Source organism: Panthera tigris, chromosome E2, assembly GCF_018350195.1.
Source record: "Panthera tigris isolate Pti1 chromosome E2, P.tigris_Pti1_mat1.1, whole genome shotgun sequence".
Lineage (NCBI taxonomy): Eukaryota > Metazoa > Chordata > Mammalia > Carnivora > Felidae > Panthera > Panthera tigris.
In genome coordinates this window covers 2,970,321-2,995,286 of record NC_056674.1, presented here as the reverse complement: position 1 = coordinate 2,995,286, position 24,966 = coordinate 2,970,321, and the positions used below count along the sequence as shown (strand labels likewise).

Genomic DNA, 24,966 nt, shown 5'->3' with positions numbered 1-24,966 from the left:
GCTCCCACAGACAGGGGATCAAAGAGTTTGCATTGAACCCCATCAGGGGGGACAGACAGGGGTTTTTGTCTCCTTTTCCAACCAGGAAGTCCTTCCTGGTGTCTGGCTGCAAGCCTTCTTGCTGCTGAACCAAGAGCCCCAGATGTACCGGGTCCCCAAGCCCAGCTGCTAGTTTGAATCCACTCCCAGTCCGCTCCCTCCTGGTCTCCCCGTGTTCCCTGCTGGACAAGAGAGGAGCAGATGGGCGGGTGCTGGTGCGTGCTCCCCCCCCCCCCCAATCGGGTCCCTTTCCTGAGCATCTCTAAGCACAGCGGGTTGCCTAGCCTGGAGTCTCCGGCTCCCAGTGGGAGTTTGCAGTTGGACACCCTCGCTCCCCGCCGCCACCCCCCTCCTCTCCAGGCCTCAGCTGCCGGCCAGCCCCCTCCCTCCCCCCACTCCTGTCCCCTGCTGCCGCTGCAGCCTCGGCAGGCAGCCTCTCTTCCTTCTGGCAAAGTGTCCAGCCCCTGCCTGCTCCTCCCCGGTCCAGGGCGCCTCTGGCAGGCGCTCCCCTCGCTCCCGCCCTCCCTCTCTCCTTCCCTCCCTCCGGTGGCCGCAGCCTCCTCCCCTCTCCAGCTTTCGTCCCCTTTCACCCCGTCCCTGCCTTGAAGTCTGCAAACATGAGGGTCTTGGCCTGCCTTATCGGTGAGTGACCCCTTCTCCTTGGGGACTCAGGGACCTCTGACCCCTGAGCTCATCCACTTGAACGACTCAGACTTCCGGGACCCTGTCTCTGGTGCTTGGGATAAGGGACATCTGGTCCTCCTTAGCTGATTCCCCGAGGGACCCAGCCTTCTGCACAGCCAGCCCTACCCTCTTAGGACCCCAGGGACCTACCCTCCTCCCCCACTGGCCCTGACCCTGGGGGGGGGGTCACCCACCATTTGACCTTAGCCAGGCCCCTGGGGGAGCACAAAGCCTGGCTCCCAGCCCTGACCTGAGGCTTGTGGGGCCCCGCCTGTCTCAGGGACCTGAGTCTTGCTCAGCCCTCTACCCAGAGTCCTGCCTTGCAGTAGTGGGGTTTTTGGTTCAGAGGTGTGCACGTTCTGTGTGTGTGTGTGTGTGTGTGTGTGTGTGTGTGTGTGCGTGCGCACATGCGTTGGGGTATTTAAGACGAGGGGTCTGCACTGGAGAAAGCACCCCTTCGGGCCTGCCCTCACTCTACCCTACCCCTCCACCCCCCTTCCAGCAGCTCTGATGGGGATCCAGGCTGTTGGTAAGTGGCCCTGAGCACGGCTGCCTGACCTTGCACAGTTGCAACCCACCCCTGCCCAGCCTCACCCTCCACTGCAAACCTGGCTGCCCTGCGTGGGCCCATGACCTCGAGCACTTCTCCCCCACCCAGAACCACCGCTGACCAGCCTCCCACTTCCTGTGGGGGCCACTGTTCTCCTGGGAACTCAGGAGCTGGGCGGCCGGCCTCACACCACACCCTGCAGGACAGACAGCCCCCCACCCCGCCTTTCCCGGGCCCCGCCCCCCCAACTGTCACAGCCTTTCCTCTGTCCCCCCAGAGAGGCTGCGTCTGGCCGACGGCCCCCACGGCTGTGCCGGCCGCCTGGAGGTGTGGCACGGCGGGCGCTGGGGGACCGTGTGCGACGACGGCTGGGACCTGCGGGACGCCGCCGTGGCCTGCCGCGAGCTGGGCTGCGGGGGCGCGCTGGCCGCCCCCGGAGGCGCCTTCTTTGGGGAGGGCGCGGGGCCCGTGTGGCTGAGCGAGCTGGCCTGCCGGGGCAGTGAGGGCCAGCTGGGGCTCTGCCCCCATCGCGGCTGGAAGGCCCACATTTGCTCCCATGAGGAGGACGCGGGCGTAGTCTGCGCAGGTGAGGGGCCCTTGACCCTCCTTCGGGGGCGCTCCCACAGACGCGACCCAGAAGTCCGGGCACCCCCAGCCCCAGACGCCCCCTCCAGGACTCCCAGCTCACTGCCGCCTGCCCCCCCCCCCCCCCCCGTCTGCCTGTCTGGGGCGGGGGGGGGCGCCCCGGCCACAGCTTCTGTGCTGTCCTCAGGTCAGCGTGTGGCCAACTCCAGGGACGGGGACGATCCACCTTCTATCCTGGAGGGGGACCCCTGGCCGGGGCTGTCTGGGGAGCTGAGCCCTGGCTCGGAGGAGCCTCCAGGGACACACGGTGAGCCCACCCTAGCCACGCTCTCTCCCCGCTTCCCAATGTGAGGGAGAGGGGTCTTCCACTAGCGCCTCCCAGGGGACAGATGGAGGCAGCAGCCGCGTCCCCCGCAGGGCCCCCGTCACAGCCCCCTGCACATCCTCCTGCACCTCCTGGGGCTGTCGGGCAGCGTGGCCTGGTCCCCCCCCACCCCCCCGCGGGAGGGTGAGCGGCTCCCGGCTGAGGTCTCCCCGCTGTCTCTCCCAGCACCCCGCCCGGCTGGGACCCCACAGAACAGCTCCAGGAAGAAGGGTCCCCGGCCACCCAAGCAAGCCAAATCCACCAGGGCCCCTCAGCTGACAGCCGGAGCCCCCCGACACGGTAAGGCCCCACCACACATCTGGACCAGCCCAGCGACCCCTGGGTGCCCTCCTCTTCACCTGTAACTGGCAGGCCCCCAGCGCCACTACGCCCCTCGGGATCCAGCGAGGCCCAGCGCCCTGTCGTCCCCCGCCCCCACCTGCCCACCTGATCAGGAGACCCAGGCACCCCACCCCGCTCAGATCCTGGCACCCCTCTTCACGGCCTGGCTGGCAGGTGCATCTCAGGCCACCGCCCCCTCTGGGCGATGGAAAACCAGGGCTGTTTGAATCTGCTTTTCCCAAGCTGCCCCCCCCCAAACAAAACTCAACACTCCCTTCTTCCCTGCCCCCCGCAGAGCGGCTGCGCCTTGTCTCGGGCCCCCACGGGTGCTCCGGTCGGCTGGAGGTGTGGCACGGCGGGCGCTGGGGGACCGTGTGCGACGACGGCTGGGACCTGCGGGACGCCGCCGTGGCCTGCCGCGAGCTGGGCTGCGGGGGCGCGCTGGCCGCCCCCGGAGGCGCCAGATTCGGCCCGGGCTCAGGGCCCGTGTGGATGGATGACGTGGGGTGTGGAGGCGGAGAGCAGGCTCTGCGGGACTGTCCCCGAAGCCCCTGGGGTCGGAGCAACTGTGACCACAGCGAGGATGCGGGGCTGGTCTGCACGGGTATGTCCCCCGCCTTCCGGACGCTTACCCGAAGCTGCTGCTTGCCCCCCCTCATCTGCCCCTACTCACAGGCTGCGGTGCCCGCACCTGCTTGATAGAGCTCTCCTCGACTCTCTCCTTCCTCCTGCCCCTTCCCTCCTCTCCCTCCTCCCTTCCTTCCCCCTCCCCCCTCCCTGCCCTCCCTCCTTCCTTCCGTTCCCTCCCTCCTCTCTTCCTTCCCCCTCCCTCCTCCCTTCCTTCCCCTCCCCCTGCCCTCCCCCCTCCCTGCCCTTCCCTCCTTCCTCCCTTCCTTCCCCTCCCCCCTCCCTGCCCTGCCCACCCTCCTCCCTGCCCTGCCCACCCTCCTCCCTGCCCTCCCCCTCCCTCCTCCCTCCCCTGCCCTCCCTCCTCCCTGCCCTCCCCCTCCCTCCTCCCTTCCCTGCCCTCCCTCCTCCCTGCCCTCCCCCTCCCTCCTCCCTGCCCTTCCCTCCCCTCCCTGCCCTCCCTCTCCCTCCTTCCTCCTACCACTCTCCCTTCCCTTCCCTCCCCTCCCTGCCCTCCTCCTCCTACCTCTTCCTCACTCCCTCCCCTCTTCCCTCCTCCCCTCTCCCTTTCCTCCCTCCTTCCCCTCTCTCTTCCATCCTTCCCCTCCCTTCTCCCTCCTCCCCACTCTCTACCCTCCCCCTCCCTCCTTCCTCTCCTTCCTCCCCCTCTCCCTTCCCTCCCCTCCCTCCTCCCTCTCTCTCTTCCCTCCTACTCCTCTCCATTCCCTCCCCCTCCATGTCCCAGGGGGAGGGCAGGGAGGAGGGAGGGCAGGGAAAGGAGGAAGGGGGGGGAAGGGAGGAGGGAGGGAGAGGGCAGGGAGGGGGAGGAAGGGAGGTAAGTTAAGACTCCAGGGAGGGCTAAGTTGCTGGGGAGAAGTGAACCCCATGAGGCGCCTGGGGAAGCTTGGTGCCCACCACACCTTTCATTCCTGGGGGGGCCCCACAAGGGAGCCCCTCGTTTCCTAGGAGCAGATGCAAGTACAGGCGTGTCTGACCCCTCTGGTTGGTTTGTGTCTCTAGAACACTGACTGGGGGTGATTTGCCCCCCAGCCCGTCTGGGGGGGGTGGAAAGATGGACTCCACGCTCCCCAGTGGGCCCAGGCCTCACCCCAGAAAGACCTAACAGAAATGTACCCTGAAACCAGAAGAGGTTCCTATGTAGCAGGTGGTTCTCAGCGGTGGCTGGGGGGTGGTTTTCCCATCCCCCACTCCCCAGAGGACATTGGGTGAAGTCCGGCAGTCACGCTGTAGATGCTACTCTCATCTGGGGACTGGAGCCCCGGGAGGCCGCTGGACATCCTACAGTCGCAGGACGGCCCAGGCAAGGAATGACCTGTCCCGCGATGTCCTCGGTCCCGAGCTTGAGAAGCCCTGCTTTACAGGACTGAGGCAGGCGGCCGGGGAGCGGGGGGCCAGGCCAGGGCGGTGGACGGAGGGGATCAGGGCCAATGTCACCAGGGCCTGCCCCCGGGGAGGCAGGGGCATTGCGGGCAGGTCACAGCCCGACTCTTGGCGAGAGACTTCCCATCCTGGAGCCTTTTCCTCACCGGCAAACTGAAGTTGGAGTGCCTGCTGCGCAGCGTCACCGCGGCCCGGACGGATGGCTCTGCACCCGCGTGTCTGTGCTGGTTTCCTGCACGTGGGGCTTACACCTGCTCACCCGTCACAGTCTCCCGTCTCTCTGTTCTCCCCGTCTCCCCACATCCAGGCCCAGCCCCCCGGCTGCGTCTGGCCGACGGCCCCCACGGCTGTGCCGGCCGCCTGGAGGTGTGGCACGGCGGGCGCTGGGGGACCGTGTGCGACGACGCCTGGGACCTGCGGGACGCCTCCGTGGCCTGCCGCGAGCTAGGCTGTGGCGGCGCGCTGGCTGCCCCCGGAGGCGCCTTCTTTGGGGAGGGGGCTGGCCCCATCCTCCTGGATGACCTTCGGTGTCGGGGTAACGAGACAGCCTTGCGATTGTGTCCAGCACGGCCCTGGGGCCAGCACGACTGTCACCACCGGGAGGACGCCGGGGCCGTGTGTGACGGTGAGGAGGACAGCAGGGACCGCCTGGCCGGGGGTATGCTAGAGCCACCAGTAGAAGTGCGGAGAGCTGGGGGGGGGGGGGGGGGCTCGCGTGGTCTCATAGCGTACACCCCACGGGCCCCTCTCTCCTTCCGTCCTGACTGCCGCCTCGCCCCATCTTGTCCCCATCCGTGCAACCTCGTCCCGCAATGGCGGTCCTGGGCTGGAGGGCGGCACGTGGTGATCACCTTCCCCCCGCCCCAGGGATGCCTCTTGGATATGTCCCTCCCACGGCCCCGGCGGCGGACGGCAACCACTCTGCGTCCCGCGACGTGGCGTCAGGGCCCCCGCCCCCCACGGCGAGTCAGGCCTCGCGGACCGAGGGCGCCTCCCCTCCGCCTGCCTCCCCCACTGCCCCGCGGGAGCCTGGACCTGAAGCCGGTGAGTCTGGAATGCTCCCCAAGGAAGCGGGGTCTTCCCTTCTGCCTCCTCCCCCTTGGTGCCCCCCCCCCCCCGCACCCTTTCTCCCTGCTCAGAGACCCTCTCATCAGGGGTGGAGGAAACAGAGCCCCACACCCAGAAGGGTCTGTGCTTGCTTGAATACTCTGCTGTCACCATCCTGAATGTTTGGAGGTTGTCTCCTCACAAACGCTGAAGGGACCCACTCGATAGTTGTCATTTTCATTTTTAAAAAATGTGTATTTATTTATTTTGAGAGAGAGTGAGCATGAGCAGCGGAGGGGCAGAGAGAGAAAGACAGACAGAGAGAGAGAGAGAGAGAGAGAGAGAGAGAGACCGAGTGTCCCAAGCAGGCTCCCAGCTGTTGGCGCAGAGGTTGATGCGGGGCTCGAACCCTCAAACCGTGGGATCATGACCTGAGCTGAGAGTCGGAGGCTTAACCGACTGAGTCACCCAGGCGCCCCTCGTTTTGATTTTTTAAATGTTTACTTCTTTTGAGAGAGAGAGCTAGTGGGAGAGGGGCAGAGAGAGAAGGAGAGAAAGAATCCGAAGCAGGCCCCAGGCTCCGAGCTGTCAGCACAGAGCCCCACGCAGGGCTCAATCCCACTAAGCATGAGATCACGGCCTGAGCCAAAATCAAGAGCCAGATACTTAACCAAACGAGCCACCCAGGTGCCCCAGTAGTTGTCATTTTTTAAACACCGGCGTTAGTAGTGTTCGGGGTTGGTGCAGCCAGCCGATCAAGACGGGACCGTCATTGGAAAAATAGTGGGTTTCTCTCCCACCCCCGGGCAGGGGCCACCCAGGGAAGCCCCAGGGGCGGCCAGCAGGCAGAGGGAGCGAGGGGCAAAGGCCAGCAGGAGCCGTGACTGTGGTTTCTGTGGGAAGGATCGGGCAAGGCCAGGTGGGCAGGGTCAGGACCGGCTCGCTGGAATCACTTCAGGGAGCCGTGGGGCGGAGGGGCTGCCCCTGGTTGTGGGGCACCCGGCCCTGGGTGGCTGAGGGCAGGTGGCCGGTGGCCCGGAGCGTGAGAGCCGCGTGGAGGCGGTGGGGGTGGGGGTGGGCCCCAGACGGGCTGGCCTGCACAGACAAGGCACGCTCCGGCGGCGTCTCTAGGAATCAGCCAACCCTCCGAGGGACAGGCTGTCCGGGTCAGCGAGGCCCGACGTCACAGCAGGAGAAATACAGAAAATAAGAAGGCAGGGTTGGCGCAGCTGTCTCCTCGAGAACAGGAGGAGAAAGGCCTCTGCGGGAAAGGCCGCAGAGAGGGCAAAATTGGTTCTCCTACTGGAGGCCTCTTTCCCCTTTTGCTGAATGACAACAACTACGAGCATTCACTCAGCACTCGCTGGCTTGTGTGTGCGCGTACTGTCCCAAGTACTCTACGTGTCTACGCCAGGTGACGCTCCCAGCCACGCGGGCCCTGGGTGCTGTCTTGTCTCTGTGTCACTCATGAAACCCCGTGATTAAAAAAATATGGGAGGGGCGCCTGGGTGGCTCAGTCGGTTCAGCGTCCGACTTCGGCTCAGGTCATGATCTCGCCGTCCGTGAGTTTGATCCCCGCATCGGGCTCTGTGCTGACAGCTCGGAGCCTGGAGCCTGTTTCAGATTCTGTGTCTCCCTCTCTCTCTGACCCTCCCCCGTTCATGCTCTGTCTCTGTCTCAAAAATAAATAAACGTTAAAAAAAATTTTTTTTTAAATATGGGCAAGTCAGGACTCCAATGAAAGCAATTTGTTCCAGGGCCCATATTCTCTTTTTTTTTATTATGGTACAATATATACATAATATAAAATTGACCATTTCAGTCGCTAGTAAGTGTACAGTTCAGTGGCATTAAATCCATTCGTAAGGTCGTGCAGCCGCCAGCATCCAGCTGTAGAACCTTTTTGTCATCCAGACAGACACCCCAACCCATTAAACACGGACTCCTTAGTCCCCCAGCCCCTGGCTTCTACTTTCTGTCTCTAAGAATCGGACTCCTCTGGGGACCTCGTAGTATTTGCGCGAATGCCCTCCAGCTTCATCCATGCTGTGACACGTGTCTGAATTCCCTTCCTTTTAAAAAAGTTTTGTCTTATTTTATGTTTGAGAGAGAGCGCGCGCGAATGAGGGAGGGACAGAGAAATGAAGACAGAATCCGAAGCGGCCTCCAGGCTCGGAACTGTCAGCACAGAGCCTGACATGGGGCTCAACGAGCTCAACGAGCTCACGAGCAGTGAGATCATGACCTGAGCCGAAGTTGGAAGCTTAACCGACTGAGCCCCCCAGGTGCCCCCAAGTTCCCTTCCTTTTCAAGGTGGAATCATATTCCGTTCTGAGTGTATACACACCTCATTTTGCTGTCCCTTCAATCTAGTGACGGACGTTTGGGCTGTTTCCAAGAACAGTGCCGCTGTGAACATTTGTGTGAATAGCCATTTTCACTTTATCTGGGGTATATCCTGGGGAGTGGGATAGTAATTCTATGTTTAACTTTTTGAGGAACCGAGACTGTGCCCGACCCTATCCCTGTGCCTAAGGCGGACGGTGGCCCAGCGGAGGACTAATATGCGGCTGGATGGAAGGCAGGTGGAGGGACACAGAGAGCTGGACGGCTTCCTGACTCTCATCCTTTGGGTCTCTTCCATCCTAGGCTCCCCCCAACTGCGCCTGGTGGCAGGGCCCAGCAGGTGTTCGGGCCGGCTGGAGGTGTGGCACGCAGGGCGCTGGGGGACGGTGTGTGACGACAGCTGGGACCTCCGGGACGCTGCGGTGGTCTGCCGCGAGCTGGGCTGTGGCGGAGCTCGGCAGCCGGACCCTGCCGCTGGCCGCTTTGGCTGGGGGGCCGGCCCCATCTGGCTGGACGACGTGGGGTGCTTGGGCACCGAGGCTTCGCTCTCTGACTGCCCCGCTGCGCCCTGGGGGAAGCACAACTGTGCTCACAATGAAGATGTTGGAGTCACCTGCACTGGTAAGGAGGCCCTAGCCACCCACTAGTTCCTGGAGGGCTTCCTGGAGGAGGGAATGGGAACTACCATCTACTGAATGCCCGTCTCCTAAGCCCGGGCCCTGGGCTGGGTGTTTTCACACGTGTGACCTCACAATAGGTCCAAGTTAGTGGATGTTATGCTCAATTTACACGATGAGGCTGAGGCACAGAGAGGTTAAGTAACTTGCACAAGGTCACACGGCAACGAAGTGGCAGAGTTGGGATTCTTTCTCCCCCTCCCATTCCCAAGAACGCTCCCCAAGATGAAAGGAAGTGAAGACAGGGCCACTGGGAGATGCACAGAAGCCAGAGTGAGGGCCAGCTGCAGTAAAATCAGGCTTCGTGTTCGCCGTTCGCTTCCAACATTTATCGAGTGCCAGGCACTGAGCCAGGTGCTGGGGCCTCCGGATGCAAAGAACACAGTCCCGGCCTTTGGGAAGCTCGCAGCTCACTGACGCAAAGATGTACCAACAGATCACTGCAAACCTGTGTGACATGTTACCATTTGGGAGGTCCCCAAGACCAACTTCAGGTTCCATAATTTCCTAGAAGGACTCACAAAAGTCAGAAAAGCTGTCTTAAAAGCCAGCCGAGGGAGGCAGCACAGGGGGCAGGTTCAGGAGAGACCTTCATGGAGCTTCCAGCCACCCTCTCCCAGGGGAGTCATGCGACATGTGACAGCACATATGAAGTACTGCCAGGCAGGGACGCTCCCCAGACTCGGTGTGCAGGCTTTTTATAGGAGCTCGGTTACAAGCTGTGCCTGCCCACCTATCACCTGTCCACGGCACAACGTGGGTACCGATTCTCTGGTCGCCCCAGGAGCCGGGGGGCAAAGGGCCCAACCTTCCTCTGGGCACAGTGAACATTTTCCTGCACACAGTGCTAATCCGAGAGATGAGAGAACAGTGGCAGCCGTAGCAATGGAGCCCCTGCACCTACGCCCTTTCCCTCTCCTCTGGAGGCCGTGGGAGCCACGGCAGGGTTTTCAGCTGGGGAGTGAGCCGTCGGATCTGGTACCACCCTGGTGACTGGTGAGAGGTGGACAGTGAGAAGTCACAGGAAGTGAGGCCATGCGTGGCCAGAGAGAGGAGGACGACAGGTCGGATGTGAGAAGGGCACAGAGGGCCAGTCACATCACTGTACGAGACAAGGAGGCAGGGGGTGGGGTCAGATTTGGCTGGCCACAGTATCCCCAGGGTCTGGCACAGTGCCTGGATCGCAGAAGATGCTCAACAAATGTTTGTCACGTGAATGAGTGAATGAATAATGAAGGGATTAATGGAAACTTGGTGATTGCAGAGAGGGGAGGTGTAGACAGATAATCTTGTCATTATGGTGTCCGCCATCTTCCCTGTCCTCTCCTTGCACCTTCCAGAGACCCCTGGCCTGGACTCTATCTCAGACCCCTTCAGTTGGAGCTGGATCCCTGGCCTGGGTAGAGATCCGGATGCCTGGCTCCCCGGGGAGCTGGCCACCAAGCCCTCTGCGAGGCTGACCCCCAGCGTTCCTGAGAAAACCACCACCAAGGCCCCAGGGAAAATGCCCAAGAGTACTAAGAAGTGGGTGACCAAAAATGCAAAGCGACCGACCACTCAGCCCCCCGTGATGCCAACCACTAAACATTCCAGGGTCCTGAGCACCCAGAGGCCCCTTGAACTGACCTCACGGACCACCACAACCCTGACCACTGAGGCCTCCCACAGACCAGTTTCAGAGTCTACTGCAAAGCTGACCACTGGGGTCCCCCACGGGATGACCTCACATACCACTGCAACACGGACTCCCCGGGCCCCCCGAGAACGGACCTCTAAGGCCGTGGCAACGTCAACCACTCAAGGCCCCCGAGAGGTGACCTCTGAGGCCACCGCAACGCGAATCCCTCTGACCCCCAAGGAGTCATCAGCTGAGATCCCAGCACAGGGTTCTCCAGAGTCACCCAAAGACCCAGCCCCCTCCCCCACTGGGAGCACCACTCGGGGATCAGGTGAGTGGAGGGAACACAAGAGGTGAGGCTGGCCCCTCTTGACCCCTCCTGACTTGGGGCCTTCTACCGGCAGGCCCGTTCCGCGTGCGTCTGGCTGATGGGCCCAACCGGTGTGCTGGCCGGCTGGAAGTGTGGCATGCTGGGCGCTGGGGGACAGTGTGCGATGACAGCTGGGACCTGCGGGACAGTACCGTGGCCTGCTGGGAGCTGGGCTGTGGAAGGGTCCGGCCCCGAGTGGGCAAAACCCACTACGGCCCCGGGACGGGCCCCATCTGGCTGGATGACGTGGGCTGCAAGGGAATCGAGGCCTCGCTGAGTGACTGCCCTGCTGGGGCATGGGGCCAGCACAACTGTGACCACGAGGAAGACGTGGGGCTCACCTGCACTGGTACTGGGGATGGGGTGGGGGACCCAGAGCCACTGCAGGAGATTCTGGAAGGGTAGTTTGGAGCTGCAGCAAGGACCTTGGAGACAGGGCAGGGCTCAATCCATGCCCCACTTTCTCCCAAGGCTACGCCGATGAGGATGATTATCCCCCCTGGACCTGGGATCCCACCTCGGGAGAGGACCTGGCCAAGGGGACCACCGCCGCAGGGGTGCCTGGACACACGCTCTCCTGGGGCACCACCAAAAGCCCAGGGGGACCCTCCCCAGCAACCAGGCGTCTTCCACACACAGGTGAGGGGCACGGCCAGGGTGCGGAGGGGGCCATCATCGACCTGTGCGCGCCTCCCCAGGCAAGTTTTCCGTGGCCCTAGGGCCCCTAAAACGTTCCCTCTGGAACTCTTCGTGGAGAGGCTTGAAGAGGAGACCCCCCCCCCCCCATTCCCACCCCAGGCACCGTGTGTCTCCGAGAATCAGACCAGACTTCGCAGGGTCTGAGCCCACGGTCCTCCCGCAAACCAGCCAACCAGCAGTGACACCTGAGCCTGGGCCCTTCCACCCCGACAGCCCCAGCTGGCCCAGGTCACCGCGTTGTCATCCCCCCAGCGCCCTCCACTTGGTCCTCCCCTCATGCTCTGGTCTGGGTCAGGGAGTGGTTCAGTGGCGGGGTGAGGAGCCCCGAATAGAGGGTTCCCCTCCCTTTGGCCAGTGGGGCGGCCTTCAGCCCCACAGCTCGGCCCGCGGCCCCTCTCACTGCAGCGGGAACTGTCCTTTCCCCCTCTGTGGCCACACCTGGGGGCGTGGGCCTCAGCCCGGCTCTCTCCGGCTTCACAGCGCCTCCCTCCCGGGCCAGCGCCCTTGCGCTTGCGTGTACGTGCGTGCGCGTGCTTTCGTAGGCGTCTGCGCGGCCCACGTCCCTGCGCGTGCGCTTACGTGTGGGCGCGTGCACTCGTGAGCGTTTGCGCGGCCCACGTCCCTGCGCGTAGCGTGCTGTCGCGGGTTTCTCTGTGGCCCGCCCCCGCGTGCGTGTTGGTGCTCTCGCGAGTTTCTCCTTGGCCCGCGTGCGTGCGCGTGCACGCGCCCCTCCATCCTCTCGGCCCTCCCCGCTCGCCCATCCACGCCGCCCCTCCGTCTCCGCATCTCCGCGTGTCCGCCTCCTGCTCCCCGTGGCTCTCGCGTGCTCGCATCCAGTGCACGCTCCCAGCCTTCCTGTTTTCCACACTCCACGCCTCCGCCTCCTCTTCGGGTTCCGCTGTTTCTCAGGCCGGGTCACTACTTTCCCCATCTGACCATCCCCCCCCCCCCCCCCCGCGCTCCTTGTCACCCTCGTGCTCCTTGCCTCGCACGGTGGCTTCTTCGTCATCTCCTCACGGCTGTCTCCTCCTGCCCGGCCCCACCTTTGCCGCCAGGTCCAGCCTGCCGCAGCCGCTGCGCCTCGGGCTGCTCTCGCCCTCTGCTTCTCCGTGTGCCCTCCCATCTCCTGAAGGTCCCACTTCTGCCTGTCGCCCCGCGCTCCTCTGCCCCTCTTCTGCGAGACTCGTCCCCTCAGGACCACCCCTCCCCTCGCCCCCTTTCCCGCCTTTTTGTGGCGCGCAGCACGCACGCGCACTCCGCGGCCCTTGGCGAGAGAGCCCGGCTCCAGCGGTCTCACGCCGTGTGACGTCACAGGCGCTCTGCGCCTTCTGATTGGCCGGCCAGCCCCCGCCCGCGGTAATAAAAGCCGGGTGAGGCGCCGGGTGAGGCGCCGGGGGGGGGGCGGGGGGGGCGCTTCTAGAGCGGCAGCCTGTCTGCGAGGCTGGGCTTCTGTTGCGAGCGAGAGAGGGAGGGGAGGAGCAGGCCAGGAGCAGGCCGAGGGGCCGCCGCGCTGTAGGGTGGGGGACCCGAGTTGTGAGAGCCAGGGCCCGTCCAGCCCAGTTTTAGAGGTGCTGCACCTCGGTGCATTGTGGCCAGGGTTCTAGAGCTCTTGTTCTCTGCAACCCGGAGCGGGACCCCTGCCTGTCCCGTGGCGCCCCCTCGCGGTGGAGACGGTCACACGCTGGGCGGGGAGTCCCTTCCCTGGGAGTGGGGGGGTGCGGGGTGAGAAGGCATTGCTTGAGACCGAGAAGTGCGAACTGTGCAGGGGGAGGCTCGGGGTAGTCACGTGTACCGTCTTCACAGTGAGGCCAGCTGGGGAGTGGGAGCAAGCATAGACGTGGATTCTTGTCCTCACTGCAAGGTGACCTCGAAAAACATGAGTCCACCTCTATGAACCTCACTTTCTTCCTCTGAGGAAGCAGTGCAGGAGAGCTCACCTTTGCTGGGCACGCGTGGTTCCAACAACCGGGAGACCTGCGTCCTGTTGTTAACGCTCGTGTTTCAGGTGGGGGAAAAAAACTCCGACTCAGAACTTGAACTCAGGAACCCCCATGGCGATCCATTTGAAACGATTTCACGCACAGTTTGCTCATTGGGCTGGGAAAGATTACTGAATTACTGAGGGAATTAGCGCTGAGTTCTGGAGTCCAACTCCTTGGGTTCCGGTTGTGGCTCCACCAAGATGAGAACTAGCTGGGTGACCTCCGGTCGCAAACCAACGAGCAAAATGTGTGTGAAATAGTTTCAAACCACAGAACGTTGGCTGTTAGGTTTATTTACCGTAAATGAACAGTCCTGGGGAAGGAGTCGTTCTTTCTAGCAGAGCAATCGGGAAAAGCCTCACAGAGGAAGTGGTATTATCCCCAGCAGCAGACACCTGGAGGAAAGGATTTCTCAGAGGAGCAAAAAAGCTGACGTTGAGAAAATTGCACTGCCAGTCTGGGCCATTGTCATCTCCACTGGACTTTTAGTTCTGTCGTGTGTTTAACTGTCCGTTTGTATTGCTACCCTGACACGGAACCACACATTTAGTGGCTTAAAACAACACAAACTTATTTTGCAGTTCTGTAGGCCGGCCAGAAGTTCAACAGGGGTCTCCTAGGGCCTAAAACCGAGGCGTCAGCAGGGATGTGTTCCTTCTGGAGGCTCTAGGGAGAATCCATTGCTGTACCTTTTCCAGCCTCTAGAGGCGCCCACATTCCTTGGCTCTTGGCCCCTTCTTCCATCTTCGGAGCCAGCAATGTTGCATCTCTCCGAACTGCCTTCAGATCTTTCTCTGTCCTGATTTTAAGGAGTTGTCCCAATTGGATTGGGTCTCCTTGGACTGATGCAGGACAATCTCTTCATCTCAAGGTCTGGACCTTTAATCACATTCTGCAGTATCCCTTTTGCCACATTAGGTAACATATTCACAGGTTCTGGGGATTAGGGCATGGACATCTCTGGGGGAGCGTTATTCTCTCTACCACAGAATCTGTGTTGTAGAGACTCAGTAGGAACTTAAATGTTTGTTCAATGATTGGTTGAATGAATGAATGAGAAACCACAGTGTAAGTCTGGAGACGGCATACAGCCGAAGCTAGACAAAGTCTAGCTGAAACTCACAAAGCTTGGATTTTCACTTCCTAGTTCACTGAAGTAACATTTCTTGAGGCTTCTCTGAATTTGGAGACACGGACATTAACTTTCTGTTAAATGCCCACTGTGTGTCAGGCACGAATACTGACCCCTGGGAACGTAGCAGTGATGAGCAAGGGAAAGGGAGGCTGAGATTTACAATTTAGAGTAGGATGGGCAAGAGATTCCTTACTGAGAAAGTGCCCTGTAAATGATGACCTTAAGAGAAGGGCCAGGACATCAGCATGGCTGGAGCAGAGTGCGCCGGGCAGGGGGAGAGTGATAGGAGAGGAGGCTAGAATTTGAGTTTTGTTTTGCATGCAGTGGTGGAGAATTTTAAGTTTGGAAGGACATGATCACATGTGTATTTTCAAAGCAGTCACTGAGGATGCCAGATGAGAAATGGATGGAGAAGCTAGAGTGCATGGAGGGAGACCCGGAGGTCTGTGGCGAGGTGACAGTGGTCTTGACTGGGGTGGTGGTGGAGACTGAGGGAGAAGTGGATGTATGTAAGCTGTATGGTGGGAGTTTTGAGCTGAGGTATTTGAGCGATGGGTCAGATAGGGTGTGAGAAGAGGAAGGTAGGGGATGGGAACCCACCTTCCACTGGATCTGGGGACATTGCGGGTGGATGCAGAGGACCACAGTGGGAATATAGATCCATTGGGGATGCATTGGACACACTCAAGTGGACACATTAGATACGCAATCCTGGAGCTCTGAGGTGTGCCTGGGCTGAAGCTATAAGTTGACAGATGGAATTTGAAGCCGTGGGGATGGATGAGGCTATGCAGACGGACAGCTGTGCCTAGCGGACCTCACACACCCAGCTCGGAGGGTGGGATGACTCATGGATTTGGGCTGTTGCCGTATGTCATGGCTGCATGAGGCCGTGCAGAGGGGAGAGGACCCAAGATCGAATGCAGGATTAAATGTAGAGGTTGGATGATAATAAAAACAGTAATAGCTAATATTCATCAAATGCTCTCCATGTGCCAGGCACCATCTACATGTGTCACATGGTTTAATTCACTTCCTCCCCGTGGAACCTTATGAGAAGAGAAGAGAACTATCCTTAACACCGTTTTACAGATAAGGAAACTGAGGTGCAGAGAGGCCAGTACAGCAAAGGGCAGAGCTTGGCTTCATACTCCATCATTTACATTTGTAGCCACTCTAGCCACGGAGACAGGGAAGGAGCATATGACAGAGTTAGCTCTGAAGAACCCAGGAAGCATAAAGCAAGGCATGACTTCATTGAGGGGGAAAAGGGAGGGGGCTTTGAATAAAATCCTGCAGGTTGAATAAAAGCTCACCAGGGAAGGAGTGAAGACTCGGGAAATTTGCACCCCGAGGGAAAGAGGTCTCCATTTAGGACCAGGTAGACCTGTGTGGGTCTGAAACCTAATACTGCGCCTTAGCTGTGTGACTTTGGGAAAGCCCCTTGCCCTCTCTGGGCTTCAGTTTGGTCATCTGTACTGAGACAGCAGCTTCTCCACCCACCCTCTCCGCATGAGATTGCCAAAAATTAATATGTCTGACAGCACCAAGGATGTGGGATGAAGGTGGGCATGAGACTCTGTTCCTGGGTAGGAGAGCGGTTTGACACTAGGGAGATACATTTGCCTTTCACACAGCAATTGTACAACTAGGTGTTGAGCTCTCACTCATGAGCCCAGGGACACAAGTATAAATTCACTACAGTTGTATTTGTAACCGCGGAACATTGGCCACAGCCTAGCCCTCTGTCAACAGGGGCGTCGATGAACCAACAGATGTGTATTTGTACAATAGAACATTATCCAAAGGTTAAAAAGAAGGAACCGGAGATATATGGATTCAATTCCAAGAATAAGCTTATCACATGCCATTCAGTAGATGCCACCACGGTACCCACTTTACAGGTGAGGAAATTGAGTCGTGGAGAAATTGGTGGCTTGTTCACCCAGCTAGGAAGGGACACGTCCGAGAAGTAGCTGCCCAAGGACATGTACGGGATATACGTGGATGTGCATGGTCTTAAACTAATCGTAGGAAGTGTGGAGAAACAATATGGCGTCGGGGAGTACTTCCTCTGTAGCCAAGCTGTAAAGACATGTTTGGCAATGATAAGCTGGACTTTGAGCAGCGGCTCCCCCTGATGCAGGGAAGGGATGTGGTTGGGTCTCATGAGGGCTATAACTCTGCCATGCTGCTTTTTTCAATTAAAAATGCATATATTTCAATGAAAAAAAAATCAAATCGATCACACACTAATGGACCATGAGCAGGTGGCCATATCTTAGAGCACATTTCAAGAACACAGAGACCCAATGCGTGTGCTTGCAGTTGGGGGACTGACACTTTAACAGGAAGAGAGCTTCCATTTGTGTTCTTAATGGAGCCCTCCTAAAACCCAGCATCCCGAGAAGAAGTCTTCACAGCTAATGGTTTTTTTTTTCCCTCTAAACTCTTTTTTCCATTTTTAATTTTTAAATTAATAGTGCTGCTAATGTTTTTTTAAAATTCCATGGGGCGCCTGGGTGGCTCAGTTGGTTAAGTGTCCGACTTCGGCTCAGGTCACGATCTCACGGTCTGTGAGTTCGAGGCCCGCGTCGGGCTCTGGGCTGACGGCTCAGAGCCTGGAGCCTGCTTCTGATTCTGTGTCTCCCTCTCTCTCTGCCCCTCCCCCATTCATGCTCTGTCTCTCTCTGTCTCAAAAATAAATAAAAACGTTAAAAAATAAAATAAAATAAAATAAAATTCCTAATGAGTATGACCATCAGGTAGGATTTCATAGCTATCCTCTTAAGGTATTTATCAGGCATGGGGAAGGTATTTAATTAAGAACAGTTAACAGGGAGACATGAGTATAGTATCTGCAGTGCTGGGCATCGGGATGAAGACCCTTGTTCTGTTGGCATGCAGTGTATTAGGTGACAAAGCCAGGGATTTCTGCACCTGGGACAGCTAGCCACAGAGCTCAAGGCGACCTGGACAAACATGTCCAGGGTGGCAGACACCATCCTTCTGAGCACCTCAAGGTTTGGGGTCCAGTGTGAGCAGCAACGTGTGGAAGGTGCTGGAGAGGTGGGCAGGGACAGTTAATGAAGGGATTTGAGGAACGTGGACTTTATGGTTGCACAGTTTGAATACACTAAAACCCACCGAATTGTACAGTTTAAGGTATATGAATTATATCTCAACAAAGCTATTGTTAAAATAAGTTTTTTGATCAAGCTAGAAGACTTATTTCAATCTTTCTAGTCTCCCTATATAAAATGGTATATTTTACATTTATAAAATGGCATATTTTTATATTACACAGCTGACCATTGAACAACATGGGGGTTAGGGGCACCGACTCCCACGCAGTTGAAAATCTCCATGTAACTTTTGACTCCCTTAAAACTTAACTACTAATAGCCTGTTGACTGGAAGCCTTACCAATAACATAAACAACACACATTTTGTATGTATGTATGTATGTATGTATGTATATGTATATATATGTATGTATATATGTATTACACTGAATTTTTAGTAAGCTAGAGAAAAAAGTTACTAAAATCATAAGGAAGAGAAAACGCATTTACAGTACTGTACTGTGTTTATGGAAAAAATCCACATATAAGTGGACCTACACATTTCAAACCCACAGTGTTCAAGGGTCGGCTGTATATTATACATTTCTATGTTATATAAAATTGTCATGTAGAGATTATCTAAGAGACCTAGGAAAAATATTATGGAAATATTCCTGGTAGTTCATTACTAAATATATTACAGGGTTTTTTTCCCGCTGGGAAAAAAAAATAAAGAATGAGGAAGAGCAGGGACTTCAGGAAAGCGAAGTAATAACTGTTCTTATTTTATAAGCTAGTTTAGTCCCGGTTTCTGTTATTGGTAGTTGAAAGCATCTCAGCTGAGTCACCAGGGTGGCTGTGGGGTCAGGGAGGAGATTGGGGTGGTGGTCCAGGTGACACAGGATGAGGCCTGAGTTGAATTCCGGGATGAACAGAGGGTCAAAATCAAGAGAAGTGAGACTCAGTTCTCCCTATATCTCTTAAGGTGACAAGGATGGTTACGAGTCTTTTCGGACATGGGATACACCTTCAGGAGGGGCTCTGCCCAAGGGGACACCCACCACTCTTACCACTGGCACCACCCGAGACCCAGACCATCCCTCTCCATCTCCAAGGATCCGTGGAGACACAGGTGAGGCATGTAGCTGTGGTGAGGGACCAGGGGTTTGTGTTGTGGGGCAGAGATGGACTGCACATTCCCCAGTGGTGACCCCACTCTTACCCCACAGACCCAACAGAAATACACCCTGAAACAAGGGGTTATTATCTACATCAGTGGTCCCAACTGGGGATGGTTGGCAATATCAGAATATGTTTGGGATCGTCACAACTAAAAGAAGGGAGTCTACTAGAACCTAATGGGTAGAGGCCAGGGATGTTGTTACATATCCTACTCCGCACAGGACAGTCCCCCACAACAAAGAATCCCAGCTCCAAATGTCAACAATGCCTGGATTTGAGAAACCCTAGCCTATACTATGCAGTTCACTCTGACAAATCAGTAAGAAAATGACAGGAAACGCTCTAAGAAAATGGGTAAGAGTTATGAACAGGTGATTCACAGAAGGGGAAGCCCAAATGGCCAACAAGTTTATGTAGAAACACTCACACTCAAAAGAAATCAGGAAATTCAAATGAAAATGATGACAAGCTTGGAAAAAAAATGGAAAGGTAGCTAATATCAAGTGTGGGTGAGGACGTAAGGAGACAGACATCCCCACTGGATACAGCGATTCGATAAAAACAATTCAGCGAAATTAGGGGCACCTGCCTGGCTCAGTCGGAAGAGCGCGCAACTCTTCATCTCAGGATCGTGGGTTCAAGCCCCACGTTGGGTGTAGAGATTGCTTAAATACAGAAAACTTTTAAAAATTGTAGTGAAATTAAATATGATTGCACATTATGACCCAGCAATCCTGCTCCTAGATGTGTATTCCAGAGAAATTCTTAGGTAGGCTTATAAGGGAAACCTATATGAAGGTGTTCTTTGGAACGGTGTGGTATCAGGGAGTTGGAGGCAAGTTAAGTGTCCGACAGTGGGTAACGAGAAATGCAATGGGTGCACACGATGGATCCATGCAGTAGCTAAAAGAATGACTAGCTGCACACACAGCAGCACACGCAGTTCATGGTAGGTACGAACAACATGATATGGAGGAAGGAAGTCAGAACCAGAGTGAGAGCTCCAGCAGAATGTGATTTACAAAAACTCAAAGCACAAACACAAAAATACACGTACACTTAATGTATTAACATACGCACTTATATGGATTCTATATTGTGTGAGAACATACATATCTTTAAGGACATATGTCAAATACGTTAAAGGAGGTAGCTATGGGAGAAAGTGAGAGGGATGGAGGTCGGGGAGGAAAAAGAAAAAGGAAGAGGAGACCCTGCAGGACTGTTGGTGACAATGTACACAGGAGTATGATTAGCTTAGCTCTCTGCACCGTGGGTCTGAAAAATTAAAAATCAATACCACTCTAGATATCTGAACCCCTACAATACCTAAGCAAGCTGAGATTCTTGAAATAGTAACTAAAACCAGCTAACATTTACTGAACAATATGCCGCATGTCAGGTATTATTATTCTAAGCAATATATATATATATATATATATATATATATATCAATAAAAACAATTCAGTGAAATTAGGGGCACCTGCCTATTACCCCTTTAGCCCTCATAACATCTACATGAGCCCTATGATGTAGGTGTTAATGCCCATTTCACAGAAAACAGAAATTGAGGTACAGACATCAAGGCCTATGACAGTATTAATAGTCATGAGAGTGTCTATTATGTGCTGGGCATTGTGATAAGTGCTCTGTATACACATGAGCTCCCTGAATCCTCATGACAGCTGATCCACAAACCGAGATTCAAGACAGTTTTGTGACTTGTCCACAGTCACCCAGTTAGGAAGCGATGGAGCCGGGGTGTAAGCCCAGGCAGCCTGGCTGGAGGCCAAGCCCTTTACTTAACTGCTTCTCCAACGTTGTAAACACAAGGCAGGAACAAGATGCACCTAAAAAATCCTACAGGAAAACTGGAATCCTCTAGCGCTGTGTCATTCAATATGGTAGCTACCAATACAGCTATTTTAAGTGTAAATGAATCCAAACCATTTCCTTGGGCAGACTAGCCACATTTCAGGTACTCAGTGGCCACGTGTTATCATTTCCATCACTGAGAAAGTGATGTTTAATGGTCTAAACTCTAAATGCAGAGGACCTTGCTTCGCATCTTTCCCCCGCAATTTGTGAACTGTATCCGTGCCACCTGTGGCAGGTTACCCACCATCCAGGCCTGATTCCCTGCATCTGCAAAAAGGGATACAATCCGTTCTTACCTGGAAGCTAGGCCAGGAAAAGAGGGCGAGGCTTCTCACTCTAACTCAGTCCCTAAATTTAAGGGGCTGCCCAAACACTCAGCAGTCAAGGTAGATAATACCTTTATATTTTTAAAATAACAAATTCGTGCAAAACATTCACAGTGAACTAAATATCAAAAATTTAACTAAAGGCAAAAATTTAAGTCTCTTTTTTGGATCTTTTGCGATAATTTTACTTAAAACTGTGACATAAAAATCTTGATTACTGAGATTGCGCTTTGGAACCGATCTGCATCCCCCCCTCACACTTCTGCCCCTTCTGGCATTTCCCACATCCCTCCCCCAAATACCCCTGCGGCCCCTCCTGCATCCCCAGGTAAGCCTCCACATCCCCCACACTTTCGCATCTCCCTGCAAGCTTCCAGTCCTCCCACCGTCTTGCTGCCCCCCCACATTTTCGCTGCCTCCTGCCTTCTGAGGTAGCCCTCTCCGTCGCGTCCCTCATGCGCAGCGGAGGACGCCAGGTGGCGCCTGGAGACATTGCAGGAGGTGGGGCGGTGGGGCGCTGGGGGGGGGGCTGAAGTCTGCCGGCGACCCAAGACGTCACGAGGCCTTGCGCCTTCTCATTGGTCAGCTCTTCCCTGGAGGGGCGTGGCGGGCCGCGGGAGTAGGTGGGGCGGACTGACCTCGGGCCATCCGTCTTTCCTCCTCCTCCAGGTTCCGAGAGAAAACTGTGGCCCCAGCGTAGGCTGCTGCGCCCCACATCGTCCCGGACGGTGCCCCCTGCCCCTTCCCCAGATCCCTCCGCTTCGTCAGAGCCCCCGGGCTCACCGGTGACCTCCGTGACCTCCAGCCCTGCGCCATGGTTCATTCCTGAGGCAGCTTCAACGCGGAAGGTGACCTCTGACCCTCCTGACACTTTGCCACCCAGCCCGGACCTGGCCTCCTGGATGAGCTCTGACCTCACCTTGACAACCCCTGGCCTCACTTTGTCTACCCCTGACGCCACTGTGATTGCAGCATCGCCGTCTGATCTCTCACCTACCCCACCACCCGCCTTGCCCAAAGAGCTGACCTCTGACCCCTCTGCACCAGAGGTGGTGACCCACCTTTTTTCTACCTCAGAGTTGACTACAGAATCTGTCACAATCCCAAACTTGGACACAGCTCCATACCCCAACTCAGTTCCAGATAATTCCAGATCCCCAGACCCCTCCACAAGCCCCTACCCCACTACCAGCCCTCACTCTGCCTTGACCTCTCACCCCTCTACCTCCACTACCTCTCAACCCACTACCACCCTTCCCCCAACTACAACACCTCACTCCACCGCCACGCCTCACTCTACCACAACCCCTCACCCCACCACAACCCCTCACCCCACTACCACCCCTCAACCTGTTACACCCCCCCAACCCACCACACCCCCTCAACCCACCACACCCCCTCAACCCACCACACCCCCCCAACCCACCACACCCCCTCAACCCACCACACCCCTTTACCTTACCACAACCCCTCACCCCACCACAACCCTTCACCCTACCACAACCCCATACCCCACCACGACCCCTCAGTCCACCACACCCCCTCATTCTACCACTGCTCAACCCACTACAACCCCCCACCCTATCACAACCAGTTACCCTGCCACGACCCCTGACTCCACCATGACCCCTCATTCTACCACCTCTACTCATCCCACCATGACTGCTGACCCTACCTCAACCCCTGTGGTTACTGTCAAATCCATTCTAACTTCCTTGGGAACAGAATTCTCTCCCACTCCAGCGCCAGCAGTCAAGCCTAGCCTGCACCCCTGGTTGACCTCCATGGGAGCCGCTCATCTCTCTCAGATGTCCAGCCTAGCGCCTTTTCCAGCCTCAGAGTCCAGCCACCCCAGGTCTTCTCCAGGCCCAAGCATGGACACACTGTCCACTGAGGATTTCCAACCACCAAGAAGCCAGAGCCCCAAACCAACTCCACCACCCACCCAGACCCCACACTCAGCCTCTGACCCCACAGGGACCTCTGACCTCCATCTGTCTTCCACGGTCCACCCCTTGGATCAACCTCCTCCTGACCATTTCACCCTAAGGCCAACCCCTGGGCAGGACCCAGACCCCGTTGGCCCATGTGTGACTCCAGCACCACCCGTAAAGGTCATGGCCTGTGAGCCGCCTGCCCTGGTAGAGCTAGTGGCTGCTGTGAGGGATGTGAGTGGCCAGCTGCAGAGGCTGACCCAGGTCCTGAAGCAGGACCAGCAGCAGCGCCAAGCTCTGGAACTGGGGCTGACTCAGCTGGTGGAGGCCACCCGGGGTCTGGGGCAGCTGGGTGAGGTTGTAAAGAGACTGGCCGAGAGAGCCTGGCCGCCCAGCACACCTGCACCAACCACCACCACCCCAGAGGAGGAAGAAAGGCCTCTGAGGGGAGATGTGTGACCCTATATGGGATTTGAGGGGCTTAAGATGCTCCCAATCAAAAAATGAAAACCAAAGTATCTAATTAAAAACAAGATATCAATGACATTTGTGGGGACCTAGGGGAACCCCAGGGAGATGGAATCACAAGAGTGACCTTGATTTATGAATGCCACAGGCACCATGCAAGGCACTGATTTTATGATGAGGATGTTGGTGATGATGGGTGATGATCATGATGGTCATAGTCATTATATGTAGTGAGAATGATGATGGTGATGGTCATGATGGTGACAATGACAGTGGTCACAAGGATGATGGTGATGGAAGTAATGTGGGAGATGATCATGGTGGTGATGATGACAATGGAAGTGATGATGATGACGATGAAGGTGATCATGGTTGTGGGCATGATGTTGATGATCATGGTGATGAAGATCATGGTGGAGAGGATGATGATGGTGGTGGTCATGGGAATGATGGTGATGATTGTGGTGATGAAGATCATGGTGGAGAGGATGATGGTGGTCATGGGCATGATGGTGATGAAGGTCATGGTGGAGATGATGATGATGGTGGTCATGGGCGTGATGGTGATGAAGGTCATGGTGGAGATGATGATGATGGTGGTCATGGGTGTGACGGTGATGAAGGTCATGGTGGAGATGATGATGATGTTCATGGGCATGATGGCGATGAAGATCATGGTGGAGATGATGATGATGGTGGTCATGGGCGTGATGGTGATGAAGGTCATGGTGGAGATGATGATGATGGTGGTCATGGGCGTGATGGTGATGAAGGTCATCGTGGAGATGATGATGATGGTGGTCATGGGTGTGATGGTGATGAAGATCATGGTGGAGATGATGGTAATAATAGTGGTGATGGGCGTGATGGTAATGATCATAGTGATGAAAATCATGATGGAGATGATGGTGATGAAGATGATGCCACCATGGGAGCTGATGAAGCCCTATGAAGGCAGAAATCTTTGTCCTATCACAGATGTATGCCCGGCTCTTAGAGCCTGATGCAGGGTACACACTCCATAAATATCTTTTGAATGAGTGAGTACATGACAATAATAATAATGACTAATATTTGTTGGGTACTTCCTTTAGGTCAGGCTCTGTTTTCAGGGCTTTATGTGCCTAACGACACTTTATCTTCATGAACACCTGCTGAGGAGGGTACTGTTACCACAGCTCAGCAGAGACAGGGTGAGCTTTGGAGCCTGAATGCCTGAGTTTGAGTCCTTGTGCGTGTGAGACTGAGCCAGTTTCTTGATTTCTAGGTGTGAGTTTTTCCAGCTATGAAGGAGGGATAATAAAGACACACCTTATGGGTTGCTGTGCCGATTAAATGATAAATTAATGCATATGTAAGTGTGGATAACACAGGGCCTGGCTCTTGATTAAGTGCTCGTTCTGGGATAGCTGTTATTGTACGTATCCCGTTTTTTACGGATCAGGGCACTGAGGGCCCGGGTCATTCAGGGCATACCTAATGGAGCCATGACTGGGACCCAGGCTTGTCTGACCCAGGGTTCTTGCTCATAAGTCAGAGTATCCTGGACTCGAGACCGTGACCAGGCGATGGGACTCTGGTGGTTTGTTTCCTTTCTCTGAAAGGGAACTTTCTCCACCTCTTCACTGGTGCACAGAGATAGTCAT

The 24,966-nt window shown here is 56.4% G+C and overlaps 1 protein-coding gene across 1 annotated transcript; it reads left to right on the top strand.

Annotated features, from left to right (window-relative positions):
* The first annotated feature begins 570 nt into the window (after positions 1-570).
* Positions 571-23,668, top strand: SSC5D (scavenger receptor cysteine rich family member with 5 domains). The gene is made up of 14 exons (XM_042969690.1): positions 571-681; positions 1,226-1,252; positions 1,551-1,859; positions 2,046-2,165; positions 2,409-2,522; positions 2,860-3,168; positions 4,900-5,217; positions 5,460-5,636; positions 8,289-8,606; positions 10,003-10,611; positions 10,685-10,999; positions 11,122-11,289; positions 18,517-18,663; positions 21,588-23,668. The coding sequence occupies exons 1-14, from the start codon at positions 657-659 to the stop codon at positions 23,309-23,311; spliced, it is 4,680 nt and encodes a 1,559-aa protein (XP_042825624.1). The 5' UTR covers positions 571-656; the 3' UTR covers positions 23,312-23,668.
* The last annotated feature ends 1,298 nt before the right edge of the window (positions 23,669-24,966 follow it).